Here is a 13,584-nt window from a genome sequence, read left to right as displayed (position 1 = left end):
GTCTCACCTTCTATCTGCCTTCCTCTTGTCCATAGCTGAAGGACGAGAACCAAAAAGAGGGCTTCCCGCCAGCGGTGCAGTTTGCGAACATCGCCATCTATGCATTGCACCTGTGCGAGTGCCTGTTTGACCCCTACCAGACCTGGCGACGGCAGCTCACAGGGTGAGTCCCTGAATTTAGAGAATGTACATTTGCTGTGCAGCACCCTAAGCACTATTTTGGGGTGTAGTTTAATGCTTGTGATATGTGCTGAATCGAGCTGTGACGTGTGTGGTCCAAGGCATCTGTGTGCGATTCCCCTAAACTGTCCTCAGGCTAGCAATAGAATCTGCTTTTGAGTGGGTGCAAGACCGAGGTTGCATTTCACCCTGTCATTAGATTGATCCAGGCCTCCCATATGATTCTGGGAATTACAGCCCCCCACTCCCTACCCCCCCACCCCCCGCCTCCGAGTAATTATTCGGATCTTGATTGTGTAGAGGTGGTGGCTTGCCCACCTGATGGACCTAAACCGGCCTTTAGGGGAATTTGGTTTCTCGATGTACTGTAAAGGTGGGGCTGCCACTTTTGGCCTGTCAGTACATCTCTTGCTAAGCCCGAGGGTCAAGCTTGCCTGGTTTTCACACAAGGCACTGAACAAGCTTTCTGATGCTCTTAAATGTTGCAGCCATGCTGGGTCAGGTTTGAACTGGCTACCCAGAGCTGAATGCTTGTGTTGCCCTGTTCCAAACCAGTCAGCCAATCAATCATGAGGACACGCTCCTGCATCAATCACTCAGTCATGTTAATGTGCATGGCAAGCATGGGCATCGTCCTGAGGGAGGACCACAGGTGTTCATAGTTCACACTTAGATGTAACATATAAATTTACACAAATAAATGAGGCAACTTTGTACAGCATGTTAATATGTTGATCTCTGTGGAACCACATAGAGCTATGCCTATTACCACAGTCCATTCATTCCTCCACACCAACTCAAAATCACATAACAAAGTGCAGTGAGAAGCATGGAAAATCTTACCATCTCACACAGAGGACCAGAGAAAAATGAAGCAAACATATATATACCTCAATGGAGTGCTGTGTTGCAAATCGCACCTGGTCCTACCTTACCACCCCTCGTGTGCAGCAAATGCCACTTTGCAAAACCCACAAAACACTAAGAAGTATGCACATTGCCCCGGTATGGTAAGCTTTGAGATCGAAACACAAAGGGGATATTGGCCAACCAACATGAGATCGTCCTCTCTTAGAGCCAAAGCCTGCAGATCCCATACAGAGACACGAAGGAGTCTGTATTCGGCCTGATTTGGCCATCATGTGCCCACCACCCTCCTTTCCAATGCTCGATGGAAAGAGCATGTCCAGCCAGTGAAGATCCACGTTTCTCTCTAATATTCAGGTGTCTTCAAGAGTGACTACCACGGTCGCCTAGAACAGTGACCATGCGCTCTGGTGTGCATCATACCAAGCTCATACCCCCTGCATAGGAGCCTTGTGTTGACAGATATGGGGCCTCCCTGCTAGGCAGTTACTTACTGAAGTATCTCTGAATGTTTTACTTATTTGATTGTGTGCTAGAGCTAAGTGTTTTATGGTTTCGCCATGTGTTAGCTTTTTGGAAGCTTGATCTAAATAGCAGTGGCGTAATGTGCATCGCTTTCCCCACACACTCCTTGGCCCCAGGAGTCGGACTTGTTTAAGACCAAGCAATTACTTCATTCCTTGATAGTCATATGGTTCTTTTTGCAGTTGCTGCAAATGTCTCTTTCTTGATTTCTTTTCAGGGAAGTCGTGAGCATGAAAGAGAGGAACAAATACAAGTTTGTTCCTGCGGCTCTTCCCAAACAATTCAGCACTTACTTCCAAGGTAAGAATCAAGCAGCTATATGGCAGTTCTGTACATCCCTGAGACTGGGGGCGGGGGTCAAAATTCACCTGGACCGAAATTGGCCTGTGTGCGCGTGTTTGCATATGTGCGTGTGGTGGTCTGCCCCGATTTCATTAATAGAACATTCATTGTATGTGCTTGTGTGAAATATACGTGTTAGTTATTCCTACTTGTTTAGCCAGTGGTTGTCTTCTGTTTTATGGCCTCGGGGGAGATGTTTGTGAGGTTATTAACTGTGCATAGGACCTCATTGAGGGAGGGCCCTCGGAGTCCCGCATGGAAGAGTTTTTTTTTTGTTTTTTTGTTATGCACAGGATGTAGCAGGGGGAGTGAAGGTGATATTTTGCCATGACCTGACATCTACAACACCCAGACCTCCTTGCTCTTCAGAGGCACTCGTTTTACCAGGAACCTCGCAGTTGTAAGATGGAGGAGTCTTGTTTTATGAAAATAGTAAGTTCGAGCCAGAAGTCAAGAGATCAAATCATGTCCGCATCAGATTTTGGTGTGAATGACAGAGTTTTTTTTTTCATACTACTGTGGGTGGGTGGTTTTATGCGGTGTGCTTTTTGGGACTTACCTGCACCACTTTGATTAGAAAGCCCCACAGTGGTGTGGGAACTGGCATGAGCAGGTACAAATCAATTGCACCAATTCAACAGTAAGAAAGGCCCAACCTCTAGCATAAGAGCCGACACATGGCAGAACACTGCGGCGTGTGATGCAGTGTTAGACTGACAGCCCTCTCATTACTGATCTATGTAGAGCTGTCTTGCAACTATACCAACTAGTTGAAAATAACTCCACGCCTCAGCTCTCATTGCTCGCTCCACCTTTTGTTGCAGCATTCCCATAACAACCGGCGGAGTCTCGGCTATGCCAATTCTATCCACGTGGATCCAATCACGAATTCACTGCCCCACTCGGCTCATAATTATTGAAGATAATTTGAGAATACATGTCACCCTTGCCTGCAATGTGTAATGGGCAGTTTCTCATGTGTTCAGACCACGCTCTACTGAATCCTGTGCTTGTGATTTGGGTGCTTGTAGATGTGGACACACCACACTGGGCACAAACGTAGCAGTCGCGGGCAGAGCATAGAAATTGTCTACAAGCACTGAATTTCTGCCAAATCCTAAAAGAGCGCCCTGGCTGCTGACGCCAAACAGTGTGAACATGTTGCATAAAAAGCATTAGAAAAATGGTTTTCAAATCCCAAATAGAACACACGTATATGTGGACCCAAATACATGGCAATTTACCTTTGGTACCGAAGTGTGAAAGGAGGCCATGTCCAAAAACAAGTGCTTTTTTTAGGCCAATGGTGTCCTGCCACGCCGATGTGGTGTGGGATCGTGCTGCACCGCTCCCATGCTAAGTTTCTTTGTCTGGAAGATTGGCTAGTAAAGTTTAAATACAAAACATTAACCACATGATGATTTATTTACCCAACAGCGCTTTGAAGCCATAGACATATCAAGTGCTGTGTACCCCTGTTTTGCTGCCTCATAGCACTGCAAATAGCCGATGCTCCATCATCTGGAAGGATGCACTCTGCACCTGGGATCCAAAGCTCTGGCCTGGAGATGTTGTGTGGGTCTCACTGGCGAGCTCCTTGGGCTAGCCGATCGCCTTTAGCAATCGGAAGATTAATGTCCTGTTTCAAGCAGGATATTTTGCCAAAACTGTGCAGTTCTGAAAGTAATGGAACGTGGTTTTGTGTAGGGCACTTGGCGGAGGCCTCCTTGTGTGGCTTGGCTATGCAGGAAAAGCAGGTGGGGGCATGAGTGGGGCAAAATGGGAGGTAGATGTGGAACCTGATGCGATGATGCCAGGCAGCAGGAATATCGGCGTGCCAGGATGGCTATGTGATTTGTGGCATTGACGCTTGGGTATATGTTTTGTTGGGATAGGAAACCCCAAGATCTTTTAGTGGATAGCACTGGGGCGCGTGGGAGCTGTGTCAGGGTAGGCGATAGATCGGCAGTGAGGTTAATATGGTGGAGGGGTTTGCACTGCTGTGTGTAGGGAGATTGATCTGCAGTGAGGTTAATATGGTGGAGGGGTTTGCACTGCTGTGTGTGTAGGGAGATGGATCTGCAGTGAGGTTCATATGGTTGAGGGTTAGCACTGCCGTGTGTAGGGAGGTAGATCTGCAGTGAGGTTAATATGGTTGAGGGTTAGCACTGCCGTGTGTAGGGAGGTAGATCTGCAGTGAGGTTAATATGGTTGAGGACTAGCACTGCCGTGTGTGTAGGAAGGTAGATCTGCAGTGAGGTTAATATGGTTGAGGGTTAGCACTGCCGTGTGTGTAGGGAGGTAGATCTGCAGTGAGGTTCATATGGTTGAGGGTTAGCACTGCCGTGTGTGTAGGGAGGTAGATCTGCAGTGAGGTTAATATGGTTGAGGGCTAGCACTGCCGTGTGTGTAGGGAGGTAGATCTGCAGTGAGGTTAATATGGTTGAGGGCTAGCACTGCCGTGTGTGTAGGGAGGTAGATCTGGTGGAGGGGGGGAAGTGTGTGTGTGTGTGTGTGTGTGTGTGTGTGTGTGTGTGTGTGTGTGTGTGTGTGTGTGTGTGTGTGTGTGTGTGTGTGTGTGTGTGTGTGTGTGTGTGTGTGTGTGTGTGTGTGTGTGTGTGTGTGTGTGTGTGTGTGTGTGTGTGTGTGTGTGTGTGTGTGTGTGTGTGTGTGTGTGTGTGTGTGTGTGTGTGTGTGTGTGTGTGTGTGTGTGTGTGTGTGTGTGTGTGTGTGTGTGTGTGTGTGTGTGTGTGTGTGTGTGTGTGTGTGTGTGTGTGTGTGTGTGTGTGTGTGTGTGTGTGTGTGTGTGTGTGTGTGTGTGTGTGTGTGTGTGTGTGTTTTTTTTTTTTTGCTGGGGGGGCGCTAAGGGGCCTGTAGCCCCGGATAGGAGCTACAGCCAAAAGACTAGCTAGCCCCCAGTTCTGACATCAGCGTAGCCCCTGGTCTTTTCCAGACCTAGCAACTCCCCTGTGTGTGTATCTGCTGTGAGGTTAATATGGTTGAGGGTTGGCACTGCAGTGTGTGTGTGTAGGGGGATAACTTGAAATTGAACCAATCCTGGAGAAAAAACAATGTACGCCGAAATGAAAAGTAATACATAACACACTGAGAATATTAAACCGGAAATTAGAGCAAGATAAAATGCTACAAACTTCTAAAGCGACAATACACTCCCACAAATCATTTACTGACAATGCAAAATACTAAACATCGGCGCCAAACGACCAAATACGGAATAAGTAGTAACCGCAGACCAGAAATCGAAACCGGCCGACCTGAACTGACTTGGAAAACTGAAAGTGACTCGATATGTAAACAATGTGATAAGCGGCGCCCGGGCAGCAAAGCAAAAATGTAGCGCACCTCACCAACCCCCCCCCCCCCCAACCATCGCCCCGTCCCATCCCCCTCTGTTCACTCCCCGCTTGCCCCGGTCATGCAGGAGGGTGCTGGTGGGTAGCACCAAATGTTTCAATAGGCGCACGGCAGGCGCCCTATTGTTGTTTTACTCTTTGGAATACCTGGCTGCATGCCACAACATAAAACACCCAAAGGATTAAAAACCTACAACAAAAGTATATTTAGACCATATACCATCCCGGGAGGATAGCTCAGCGGCAAAGTGCTTGCCTAGGAAACAAGACGACACCAAGCAACACAAGTCGATCCCCGGTCCGCGCTTAGAACCCTCTGGTTAATAAGCGCGTTATAAATACGCAACTAAGACATATTCCTGTAACAGCGCCTCGATGTGAGCGCTTTAAAAATGCAAATAAATAAAATAAAAATATAAAAATAAATTGTGAGAAATATTCTCTATCCTAACACAGCGCTTTGGCTGTGCTTGCATGCTTGGTCGTGCACTATTGTATTGCTTTGCATGTGTAGTGCAGGGTTGGGAGTAGATTGAGCGGCAAGTCGGCTACTTTGGGCAGGTTGGTGTTGGTTTGGGGGTGGAGTCCTGTGACTGGATGGAGAGTCCTGAGATCAGATGTTCGGTCTTCTGTCAGGATGGGTTGTTCTTACTCGTCTGAGTCCCAAGAATCACATTCTTTACCCGGAATGTCACCCGTGAAAGCGTGTAGGGAGTCAAGGGCACAGGGGTGGAGGGTTTCTTGCATTTGAGCGACGTTTTCTAAACTACATTTTCTCTTTCTGGATCATTGCACATGTTGCCAGCTGCTGCCACCTAGCGGACAATTGTGCGAAATTGTGCAGCGTTGCTTATTGTACATATTATGAAACGGTTCCCTAAATGTTAGTTATTTCCTGAAATGTTGCAAAATATCAGTTTACTCAATATTAAGTAACCACATATCGACAGCTTTTAAAAAATAACAATGGATTTCCTGTTTGTTTTTGAATAACTTGGAAATTGACCGCTTATGAAACCTATCACTTTGTAAAACGTTTAGATTTGAAACACGTGTAAACAGTTGACTTAAGTTTTTAAATAACTGTCACCAAGTTAACCCGTGTACGCATGCGAGAAAGAACATGCATGTAGAACTGATTTTGCTGGGAATGCAACAATCCAAACTTTCGGTTGTTGATGCCTGTTAAACCACCCTCCCAAAACAAAAATAAATGAATCCTGAGACACAGTATTTCGCACTTAAAATGAAGTTATACACCCGATGTAACTGTGTAGGACTGGCCATGGAGGCCCCCTAATTGATGATTCATTCACCCCACCAGCGAAGCAGGAACAGGAGCCGGGGAAACAGCCATTTTTTGGGGGAAATTGCATTTTCTTTACAAGAATGCTCACATTTCAGGTTTTTTGTTTTTAAGACATGGTGACTTATTTTATATGGCATTTTATGGGCAGAAAAGCACCCTGCAAAACTTTTTTACATTCAAGAAAACTATTGAAATACAACACTGGCCCATAAACTGCAGTGTCTTGTGTTGGTGAGCACACAGACCACTCTACCCACAAGCATAACTGCTGAACCCATTTGCATGCATCATTATACTTTGCCGAAACCATACCCTTTCCCAGAAATAATTTGGCTCACACATTGTCAAGTGTTGGCAATAAAAGGCCGTAGGTTTTTATTGTACAGATATGTATATGCCAATAACAATAATCACATATCATAAGATAATAAACAATACTTTTGGGCACCGGGTCTTGGGGTTACCCCCTCTGGCCTGTGCCCGCCGCCTTATGTCCCACGACTTGTTGTGGGCACCGTACAGCGCCCCGTACTTATTTTCCTTTGTTCCTCTCCCTTATTTGTAGGGTGGGAGGGTTTTGTGGTAAAAGAAGCAATGGTTTGGAAGGCACTGAGTGAACAGTGCACCTCCTGTGTGTTTGGGTCCCCGTTCAGAATCCACAAACTGATTGTGTTTTCTCAGAGCATGCCGCTCTGTATTTATAAGACCCAGGGAAGCCCTGGGTCTTTGATGTGTATAGCAGTGGGGGCTGTTAAGTGTCAGCCCCCGGCTGGATAGCCGACTCTCTGGCCCCCCCGGGGGGGGGCAGGTCTTTGAACCTGATCCCTGCCTGCCTGTTGGTGTCCTTCTGTGCTTAGCACCTAGTTGCATGAAGGAAGGGTGAGGGAATTGCTCACACCTCACCCTTCCTCATCTTTGTGCAGGACAGACTGGTGTCTCTATGACTAGGAGAGGGAGGAGAGGAGCAGAGAGGGGGAGAGGACGTGTTGCCCCTCTCCAGGCCTGCTGATGGTAACAGCAGTTACCCTGCCTCGCTTTGTGAGGCACTGCAGCATTGCCCAGAAGAAACTTCCCTTGAGCAGGAAGGACATTTCCATGCAGACCGCCAGGCCACAGAAAGTGGAGAGTTCCTGGTGTACTCTGAGAGGCCTTGGTGCTGTGGTACATTCATTGACGTGGTCTTAGCCCTTCCAACTTCTAAAAGTACCGGCCCGGGAGATGGAAATGGGAAGGTCTCTGCCCCAGCCCTTCCGTGATGTTTCAGAATCTCAGCAGCCCTGTACAGAAGTTCTACTGGTCGCCTGTTGACGCACGGGCCACATTTGAACACATTCTCCATTTGGTTCTCCCCATCCACTTCCATCCTTAGGCCTTTTTCTGGCATGTCCTCTGCTCAGACTTGACTGCGTTTGCACAGCCTGTGATCAAAGTATTCACTCACCCGAGCAAGGCTAACAACCACTCCAGGAGGAGGTCGGGGCATTTCAGATCCATTAAGCGCCCACACCGCGATTCCAGACAGCTCTGAAAAGGTCTGCTTTGTAAGGTGTATATTTGTATATTCTATAGTTGGAAGATTGGGGGCTGCTAATCCACGTTTCCCACTTGAAGAATCTGTGTGATCGTGGGCAAGCAAATCAAAATCCTCCGTTCCCTAATCGCCAGTAATTGTGTTCAATGTATAAAAACAGTGCATTTTGTCCCCTTTACAGAGACCTTCCAGGATGGGGCGCACCTTCCGGAGCTTCTCAAGCTGCGGCTCATCCACCTCTTCGGCGCCATCATCTCTGGTGTGAAGGTAATGTTCGCTGGTGTTTTTCAAGGGACGCATTTAGGGACTTGTACTGTAGGAGAAAATGTGTAAGACACAAGTAGATTGTTTCTTCTTCTGCTCAGCGTTTTGGGAATTGCAAGCAGGGCAGTTTCTAACCAAGTTGGTACCCAGGGCGAAACACTAGAATGTGCCCTTTGACTGGCACACGTCACTCCCAAACTACACCTCTGTGTCACGCTACAAAACCCTCCTCAATATCAATACATCATTGATAAACAAATGAAGCTGTTTTTTTACATTATAATTCAAGTACTTTACAGAAGAAATCTAATGTGAACACAGTTTTTGCTGCCCAAGTAAATGGTTCTTCTGTCACCTGCTCTTAGAGAAGGCCTTGCCTGAATGCAGTTTCAAACTGCCCGTACTGACATACTGTGGTGTGGCCAGCCTGCCGGAGTCTGAGGGCCCATGGATCACTGGCCCTGTGTTGCAAGCGTTCTGTTCGAACCACCTCACTTGAACTTTGCAAGGGGTAACACTAGACTAACTCTATGAATTATTTTCTGAAAGAAGGATCTCATTCCAAGGTGGACAGTCTGGTAAACTCCTATTGTACTCTCTCAAAATGCCCCAATGAGTGTTCCTGTCTGCGTTGCATTTAATCACAGAGCATTTTCAGGAATTTAACAATGACCCGAGGTCTCTGTATTTCATAAACAAGCCTGTGATAAAAAGGTTGTATGTGTGAATCAGTAAATACATAACACACATGGCTTGGTGCTCACATCACTGTTCACAACACTCACACTAACATTACAATGTTTGTAACCAAGAACCATACATCCTCATTCAAGCATCTTAAGTTTTTGGATTTGAGGATAAAATGGCTGCGACATCATCCACTGAAATAGGCTATAAGGGCTCTTTTGCTTCTTGTTTCTGGATATTTGAGATGAGTTGGGGCTGGGTCACACTCTGAGCACGCCCAGTCGTCAATATAGAAACATCTTTAGGGAGTTATATCTTTAGCCAGGAACAGATAACCTAGAAGAGACACCCAATAACCCAATAAAGAGGGAAAAATGTACAGAAAGGATTGTACTTCTTACAAAGTTAGCCTCACCAGTAATAAGATGATGAGGCGTTTTAAACAAAATTGGCTTCTGATATATGGTATTGGGTCCACAGTTCCCCAGCCACTACCTCCTCGCCATTGCGTAGGCCTCAGGAGTTATTTCTGCAAAAAAGAGCAGGCCCATGCTTTATCTAACACAGCTAGCATTAGATTCTTTTTTTGGTTCTGGCCTGCAGCTAGTGAAAATCATGGTGTGGCGGTGTAGAAAGGTGTTTGGCCTAGTGGAGGTACAATTGGAGAGTGGAGAGTAATAAATAAGACGATGAAGCATAATGCTTGCCTCCGTCTTGACATAGAATTTGAAGGAACCTCTTTGATTGCTTTATGTATTTGTAAGTGTGGGGACAGTTTGGCACACGCGTTCGAGCTCCATACACAAATAATTCCAGTGTGCTATTGTATGGACATGGGACACATCACACAAAAACAGTCATATGTGGTGTTATATAGAAGAGCAGCACATAGAAGCTTTAACAAACAGGGTGGTGACTTGTGCAGCGCACAAATCATTGCTGCACACATATCACTGCATTGATTTGTCACAGACTACGGTGTGCACAGTGACACAATTAACCCGGCTTTCCTAATCAAGGTGCCATGTCACATTGAGGAACCATCTGGCAGTGGTTGGCATGTTAAGAAAATGAAAAGTTATTTTATGCTGAGGGGATGCATTTAGTCTATGACCCAAAGCAGCCACTAGACCACTTAGGCAAGAAAATGACAGTTAACCGTCTCATGCATGCGCCATATGTAACTAAAAAGTAATATACAAAAAAAGTTTTGGTGTTTGAAATAAAAAGACATGGAAATTAAGAACATGGTTTTAAACTTTTTCTGTGCGGCATGTTAATTCTCTTGGAAGAATGTGTAGATTTGGTGAGCTAACTGATGCTTTGTGCTTGCCTTCAGAATAAAAATGCCCCATGTTCAGTTATTATCCCTTGTGAGAAGCCAGGTGTCTCACCCACTAGTCCCTGGGGATTTGTTATCTAGTTGGCCAGGACGTGGCCATCGCTTTTGGATCCAGTTCCTGGGTGTGGACCAGTGCGGGAGAATCACCTGGGTGAGGGGTCTTCAGGGAGTGGGACACCTGATGTTGAGACGTGGTATCCCCTTCCCTATAACACCTTTACCCCATTCTACCAGTTAGGATATTTAGGAAATTAACCCCCACACCCTCTTTTTAAAACATGAACACTTTTTCACAGAGCCAGCGACGAGAGAAAACTTACTAACACCCAAGCCGTATACCTGACGTGTCCCAATACAATGGTCAGGCAATTACTGACCATTACACACACACACGCCGCCTTTTATCTTTTAACCCATTACACTTCCCCACATGAGAGCACACTTTGAGCGAGGCAAAGCACACAAGGAAACACCAGTTCCAAGATGGCAATTTAACACGCAGAGAAATATGGCGAAACAGAAGGGGATCGCAAGGAGGGAAGTTCCCTTGACCTTTTTGACAAGGAACTGTTACTTTCACAAAGCCTCGAGAATAGAAAGTGTAAGACCAGGAAACCAGGCTGAGGAATCCTGCATTATGTGTCGGAGGTACCCGAGCGCCCTCCCGTGTCGATAATCAAGGCGGGGAGAATCGCCAGCTGCCTTAGTACTGTCCTTGGCTCCAACAACAAAGCAGCGTCAGTGCAATCATCACAGCCGGTGAGTTGGGGAGAGCGATACAAGACCAGTCTGTGTTGAAGCCAAGGTTACAAGTAGCAACATTGTATTGCAAGCGCTGGAACGAACATTGTATGAAACGCGTGTGATAGCCAACACGTGTAAAGTTGAACTGCATATGAGTGATTGAACTTTGAAACCAAGATACGATACCTTTTGACAGTGGTCCAGCACCGCATGGGTGCTCAATCGAAGGTCTCTGTAAGGCATCCAGCTGAGAGTAAGAGAGGGTCCTGCAACGAGTCAAGCAAAATCCCATGCACAATCGAAAGTCTTCGATGTTGGTACAGTTAAGAAAGTTGATGGCAAAGTAGATAAATTGTCCGAGCCTGGCGGAGGGAGACTGATTGAAGTTTTTGTGTCAAAGTGGATCTAAGCCTGGCAGAAGGGGATTCAATGTGAATAATAAATCGCCTAAGAAAATGGTGTATATGTGACATACATAAAGAAAAGGAACTTTATTGTTTGTTGCATCAGGCCCTCTGACGGAAGAGATTTTGAATGGCAAAGAGACTTTGGCACAGACGGCCATGATGTTGAAATTTGAACTGCACCCTTGTGCTAGAGAAACCAGAGACTGTGCTAAGCTCGAGTGTGCCGCCTTGTCCCGTGCTGAAAACGTGGGGAAGGGAAGCCAACGGCTTGAATATCCTGACATATCATTTCTTGAACACCTTTCTTTCACATACCATTATTTCCCACACTATTTGTATTTAGAGGTAAGGATTTGCAATAGGTTTATTAGTATAGGCCTTTTTATTTTGACAAGACACCACTAGGACTGCGTTATTATTATTTGATGGTCGTAGTTGCTCCCATCTTTAGATTTAGGATTAGATAGGCGTTTTTCAAACCCAATGAAAGTTAATAAACACCCTTAAACTGTGGTCATGTGTCTGTCTCAGTGTTGATACCATACCTTCGTTACACCCTGTGGTGTAAAAGCAATGGCTTGTTAAATGAGCCATCACTTATAAATTGCCCCCACTTTAAAGGCTCTATAAAGAGCATAAGCTGGACACTGGGGGCGGGAGGGGGGGCGGATGGTATGTGTCCCCAGAGCATCTCAGAGGCTGCGTTTGCAACATGCATTCCTTTATATGAAACAAAGGAATGTCTCACTTTTAGCAGGTGGTAAACCCAGAGGCAGCTGTCTGGGTCGGACCATTCCTGTGCCCCCCCCCCCACGAGTGCCTTTAGCTCTGCTCCCCGGGCAGTCACCCCTTCCGCCCGTCCCAGGAAACAGGGCTGCTTGAAGGTGCCCTTTGGTCAGACTGTCCCAGCTGAAGCATCAACAGTCGCAACCTCCACTAGTGAGTAGAGGCACACTCGCTATAATAAGCCATTTCGAGGTTGCTGTCAAAGTTGCCAGTAACAGATGGGCACCAGAAGGGTGCCCAGCATCAAACCAGGCCCCATTGTATGGGAGCGGGGCACCAAAGCGTGCTTGCTCGGGGTGGCTTGAATCTTTGCACTAGCATAGGGTATCCAGTGAAGTTGCTGCGCCAAAAGAATGTCTTATCACAATCGCTGTTGCATGTTGAGCTGTGAGGCTAAGGGAACAGACTGATTGATGTGGTGTAGAGTGCAAGAAGGTTTCTAAGCCGACTGGCTGCGCCTTTGCAAAATCTGCTCCCCACTCTTGTCTCAACTAGTGAGACCAAATGCAATTGTGAAGAAGAGTCTGCTCCACGTTGGGCCAATCGTGGCAAGGTGCAGTCAGAGTAGCTTTCATCTTATCAAGTGTAATATCCATGTATCAGCATTCTGACGGATAATATATATTATGTGCAACTGACATCGGCTTACAACCTAGCCGTATTGGGGCCATCTCAAGGATAATCGCTGCAGGAGAAGTGCAGTTATGGTGGGTATATGAATTAATAATCAGGTGGTGGGTGCATTTGTACTACTGTCCTACCTGAGATAGTCCATGCAGGATATCTGCTGTTGTTGATTTTTGGGTGAAGAAGTCTCCCACTAAGTGACGGTCGCAGAAATTGTGGTACCAGAGTAGGCATTCAAAATCCACTGTAATATGGACACCAATGCTAGGACAAATGAGTTACCTGACCGTGTCACAGCACTGTGTTCGCATATCGTTGCACTGTGACTTGGTCAAGAATTTCCCCCGCACTTGAAGTAAAAATTGCTTTCAGGTTTGAGAACAATGAAATGTTAATGTGTCACCTAGATAATATTGATGAAGCTGTGGGTGCAGGTTCGGAAGCCTGCAAAGGCCAGCAGACTCCACTACCTGTATTTGCAATGAGCTTTTCATTCTGGACGCATTGTGAACGTAAATTCTAGGCAGCGATCCCTGGGATTGTCTGCCTTAACCTGTGCAAAGTCACCCGCCGAAGAACCCACAGTTGGAAGTATTTCA

General features: G+C 46.4%; 1 protein-coding gene across 4 annotated transcripts in view; it reads left to right on the top strand.

Moving 5' to 3' along the window:
* The window catches only part of NBEAL2 (neurobeachin like 2), a 1,179,347-nt gene that overhangs the window by 492,544 nt on the left and 673,219 nt on the right, over nt 1–13,584 (top strand). For all 4 annotated transcript variants that reach the window (XM_069645798.1, XM_069645800.1, XM_069645799.1 and 1 more), the window contains exons 5-7: nt 36–163; nt 1,790–1,872; nt 8,310–8,395. In XM_069645798.1, coding sequence (XP_069501899.1) covers nt 36–163; nt 1,790–1,872; nt 8,310–8,395 — 297 coding nt within the window. The remainder of the gene's footprint in view (nt 1–35; nt 164–1,789; nt 1,873–8,309; nt 8,396–13,584) is intronic.

The sequence above is a fragment of the Ambystoma mexicanum genome, chromosome 2p (genome assembly GCF_040938575.1).
Source record: "Ambystoma mexicanum isolate Mex_15411 chromosome 2p, UKY_AmexF1_1, whole genome shotgun sequence".
Classification (NCBI taxonomy): domain Eukaryota; kingdom Metazoa; phylum Chordata; class Amphibia; order Caudata; family Ambystomatidae; genus Ambystoma; species Ambystoma mexicanum.
This window is presented reverse-complemented; position numbering and strand designations above follow the sequence as displayed.